This window comes from Lolium rigidum, chromosome 2 (genome assembly GCF_022539505.1).
Source record: "Lolium rigidum isolate FL_2022 chromosome 2, APGP_CSIRO_Lrig_0.1, whole genome shotgun sequence".
Classification (NCBI taxonomy): domain Eukaryota; kingdom Viridiplantae; phylum Streptophyta; class Magnoliopsida; order Poales; family Poaceae; genus Lolium; species Lolium rigidum.
Window position 1 is genome coordinate 25,111,176 of NC_061509.1, and position 4,375 is coordinate 25,115,550.

Here is a 4,375-nt window from a genome sequence, read left to right on the forward strand (position 1 = left end):
GAGGGTTTTTGGTCGCTGGCTCAAAAATATTGGATTTGGTAGTCTCCAGGAACGACTGCCTACTCTCTGAAGAGGGGGTCACCCTCGAAGTCATCGCCCTAGTCATTCATGTCACCCTTGCCTGGGAACCGGTTCCACATGCAAAGCTGCTTCGGATGCACTTTCCCGGCGCTTAGGGGGTTCGGGAGACAATTTTTGACAAATTACAGTCATCTCAGGATGACGGCCGCAACCCCTATGGTCTATGGATGCCATAGTTCTATAATATAGACCTTGCCGACAGCGTAAATATGCCAATTATCAGTATCACCATGCGTTGTTTCTTGCACTATGTACAGACAGGCGGCATTTATCCCACAACCCTAGGACATTTTGTTTTAGATACGTGGAAGCAAATTCTCTTTTGAATAATTCTTCATTTGACACAATGTAATCACTAACCTTTTTTCTATATATACATAAACAGAGAAACAAACACAAGGTCATCACATTTCTCCTCGGTAACCTCCACCACCATACTGATCTCTTCTGGAGGCAGCCATGGCCATGGAGTTCTGCCGCTCCCGCTTTGGACAATCGGCGATACGATGCCCAAGGCCACCACAGGTTTGACATCCCTTAACGCCACTCTCCTGGGCAATAGCTTCAGCATCCGCCAGCGGGTCGACGAGCTCAGCAAGCACTGGTGGTATTCTCTGCTTCGCTTCCTTGAGCAAGTGCTTGAGGTCAAGAAGCGTGCTCTCTGTCTGGTTCCTGTTGATGAATGTTGTCGCTACTCCAGTTTTTCCACATCGACCCGTTCGACCGATCCTGTGGACATAGTTCTCAATCTCGGCAGGCATGTCGTAGTTGATCACATGCTGAATATCAGGGAAATCGAGACCCTTTGAGGCGACATCAGTACCTACCAAGACATCCTTCTTTCCACTCTTGAAGAACTCGATAGCATTCTGCCTTTCCTCCTGATCTTTTCCTCCATGGATCGCAACAGCTTCCACACCCTTCAGAAGAAGATACTCATGGATGTAGTCGACATCAGTTTTGTTTTCACAAAATATAAGAACAGGAGGTGGAGTCTTCTGGAGGCATTCGAGGAGGTATATAATTCTGGCTTCTTCCTTGACGTACTCAACTTCTTGGATGACATCGAGATTTGCTGCTCCAGCTCTTCCAACATTGACAGTAACCGGCTTCACAAGGGCACTCTTTGCAAAGTTCTGAATCTTCTCGGGCATTGTGGCAGAGAAAAGAAGAGTCTGCCTTTGGGACTTCAAATGGTCAATAACCTCCCGAATGTCATCCTCAAATCCAAGATCAACAAGCCTGTCAGCTTCATCTAATGTTAAATACCTGTGCAAATCAAGAAACCTATTAAGAAACTTGAAAACTGTCTGCACTAAATTTCAAGGACAGTCTGCTAGTTTGAATGTCCAATATACGACAGCATAATATATACAAAAGCATTTTCATAAAAACAAGATTTTATCTCCTAAGTAATGGGGAAATATTCTGTAGTACTTGGAAAGTGAAACTTCATAATCTACATTTGGTTCAGAGCTGTTCAATTTTGAACATTCGTTGAACATATCTATACATCTATGGATAGGCAAGTTCATATTTAGATTGATCGGGCCTATATATATATATATCTATTTTTAGGAATAATTTTTTTTTCTCTAGCTATCTCATCTGAAGTCTTCTCTACCCAGCCTTTGGTCTCATCCTACTCCCAAATCCCTCCCAATAAGCGTGCTGCCCGGCCATCGATCACCAGTTCAGTGCTCACTGCAACTAAGTTAAGCGTGTTTAAATTGAGATTGATCTGGGACCTTTGCAGTGTTTGTTATGACTTATGAGAACCCTCTATAATGAAAACACCAGATTGATTAATCGCACAGACAGACAAATATAAGTACAGCATATATACCTGCAATTGTCGAGGTTCATCTTCTTTTTTGCGAGAAGATCCTTGAGGCGTCCAGGCGTGGCAACCACGATATGCACGCCCTTGTTGAGCACATCGAGCTGCGTCCTCACGTCTACACCCCCAATGCAAAGCAGCGGCCGAATCTCCGGGAAGCCAGCCTGCCTGAGCGGAGCGAGGAACGTCTCGACGACATCGTACGTCTGCTTGGCGAGCTCCCTGGACGGGCAGATGACCATCCCGAACGGGCCCTCCCCGGGCACAACCGGCATGAGCGTCTCCTCCTGCAGCGCGAGCATGACGAGCGGCAGCACGAAGACGAGCGTCTTCCCGGACCCTGTGAAGGCGATGCCGATCATGTCGCGGCCGGAGAGCGCGACGGGGAGGCCCTGCACCTGGATGGGCGTGGGCCGCACGATGCCCTTGTCGCGGAGCACGCGCAGGACGGGGTCCGGGAGCCTGAGGTCGTCGCGGAAGTCGCGGGCGGGCGGCGGCACGTCGTCGCCGTCGACGAGGATGTGCCACCGGCGGCGGAGCTCGTCGGCCCTGCCGCGCGGCATGCGGCGGAGACGGAGCGGCGGCTTCCAGCCCGTGCGGAGCGGTGCGGTGTAGGTGATGCCCCTGGCGGCCTGCCCCACGGGCAGGAGAGGCTTGGCGGTGGAGGAGAGGTCCTCCAGCAGCTCCTTCTCCTGCTGGATGAGGCGCTCCGTGGCGGTCAGCTCCGGGGCGGAGTGCTTGAGCTGCGCGTGCGTGGCGAGGAGGCTGGCCCTGTTGTCGGTCGATGCGGGTGGAGGCGGCGGGAGGGACGCGGTGGAGGAGGGCGCCGCGGGCTTGGAGAGGCGGAAACGAAGGGCATCCGTGGCCCTGCGCTTGGAGACGGGGATGTAGTCCTCGTAGCCGTCCTCGTCGTCGGCGACGGAGACAGCGGCAGCGGCGGGGGCCATGGCTGCGGTTAGGGTTCGGAAGGTGTGGGATTCGTCGGGGACGCAGGCACGCAGCGGGAGAGAAAGAGAGGATCTGATCAGTCCGAGGCTGTGAAGAAGACGAATTCAGTACCGACAGGAACTCAGGCGGTCGCTGGCCCGTTGGGCTCGGCCTTGAAGAAATTAAGCACGGCACAAGACCAGACCGAACTTGCATTTCCCTCTCCTATTTGACCCCCGTTGCGTCGGTTAGCGGGTCGACGCATACCCATCCGACGCAACGGGCCGGCCCACCCTTCTCGTGTCGCCCCGCCGGAGAGGAAGGAGATGATGCGCAACGATGACCGGAGGAGCTTGCCGCCGACGGGGATGACGTGGCTAGCCGCGGCGTCGCCGGCTAGGCGAGGAATGGACCTCACCGGAGACGGGGACGGCTGGGCGCAGCATCGCTGACGGAGGTGAGGAAGATAACCTTAGTGTTTAGGGTGGGGGTGTTGTGGCCGGCGTCTTAGGGTTCGGGGTGGTGGTGCGGGAACCTCGTCGGAGTTGGAGAAGATGGCGGGATTTAGAGGGAAGGTCGGGGCGGCGGGGGACTAGCGGTGCCCGTGGCTCAAGCATGTTGTTGCAGCTCCTGCTCGAGTGGCCACTTGAAGCTGTCGTTCCTGTCCTACCATGGTGGCGAGGAGGATTTCGATGATTTCGTGGTTGCTCCGGAGGATCTGCCTCAGCATCTGTCTGCAGGGTGCTATGGATCGTTGATCCTCTGTGCGGAACACATGGTGTCGCTGATCGACGCTATGATCTTAGGCTGAAAGGGCGGCCCGTCCTCAACCTCCATCGTGGAGGCCTCCTTCTCTTCTGTTGCGGAAGCTCGACGGCGCCCTGCTACCAAGTGGTTTCGTCCCCGATGGCTTGGTGACGGCTACTGGCAGAAGATTCTCGCCGGAAGAGAGCCCACGAGCTGTTTGCTCTTGTTCCTTGGCGGCAACGCCTGGAGGACGCCGGCGGTCGGTGGCAGAGATACCCTAGTCCTCGATTGCTTTTTTCAAGTTCTTTGTAGGATGTTTTTTGTAAAGTGCAAGCCCCTTTCTTCAAATACTAGATTCTTCGAGCGAGTGTTGTATAGGGGGCTTTCTGTAAAATTATGTACCCGCCACTTTAATGGATGAAAAGCTAGGATCTCTAGAGCCCTCTATGTGTTCAAAAAAAAAAAAAAAGCCAACAGAATTACACGGCGTTAAAGGCTGTTTAGCTCCAAAGGTCTCTATACAGGCAATACAGCATTATAATTACATAGCTGAAATTGATGGAAAAAAGTAGATGAGGTAGCTAGTCTGCTAGTGACGAGCCCAGATTGTCCTGAGCAGCTTGAGCAGTGCCAAGGCGTTGGCCTTGGCCCTAGGGCTGGCGCGCTGGCTCTGCAGCAACAGCAGCAGCTGCGTGAGCAGGCCGGCGTTGATGGCATCCACCCGCACCGCCGCCGACTCGCGGCACGCCACCAGCAGCGACCCGATGGCGTGGTCGCTGC

The 4,375-nt window shown here is 53.8% G+C and overlaps 1 protein-coding gene across 1 annotated transcript; it reads right to left on the minus strand.

Annotated features, from left to right (window-relative positions):
- Nucleotides 1-456: 456 nt before the first annotated feature.
- On the minus strand, nucleotides 457-3,685 carry LOC124689378 (DEAD-box ATP-dependent RNA helicase 35A-like). The gene is made up of 3 exons (XM_047222922.1): nucleotides 3,624-3,685; nucleotides 1,928-2,956; nucleotides 457-1,350 (listed from the first exon to the last, which is right to left on the minus strand). Exons 1-3 carry the CDS (start codon nucleotides 3,683-3,685, stop codon nucleotides 486-488), a joined length of 1,956 nt encoding a protein of 651 aa, XP_047078878.1. The 3' UTR covers nucleotides 457-485.
- Between the last annotated feature and the right edge of the window lie 690 nt (nucleotides 3,686-4,375).

Excerpts from the sequence above, each read along its gene's own strand:
- LOC124689378 (XM_047222922.1), bottom strand. The coding sequence starts at position 3,685 with ATGGAGGTTGAGGACGGGCCGCCCTTTCAGCCTAAGATCATAGCGTCG. Across the intron at positions 2,957-3,623 it reads GCGTCGATCAGCGACACCAT|CCTCGGACTGATCAGATCCT; the intron begins GTGTTCCGCACA and ends TCTTCTTCACAG. Across the intron at positions 1,351-1,927 it reads ATGAACCTCGACAATTGCAG|GTATTTAACATTAGATGAAG; the intron begins GTATATATGCTG and ends TGATTTGCACAG.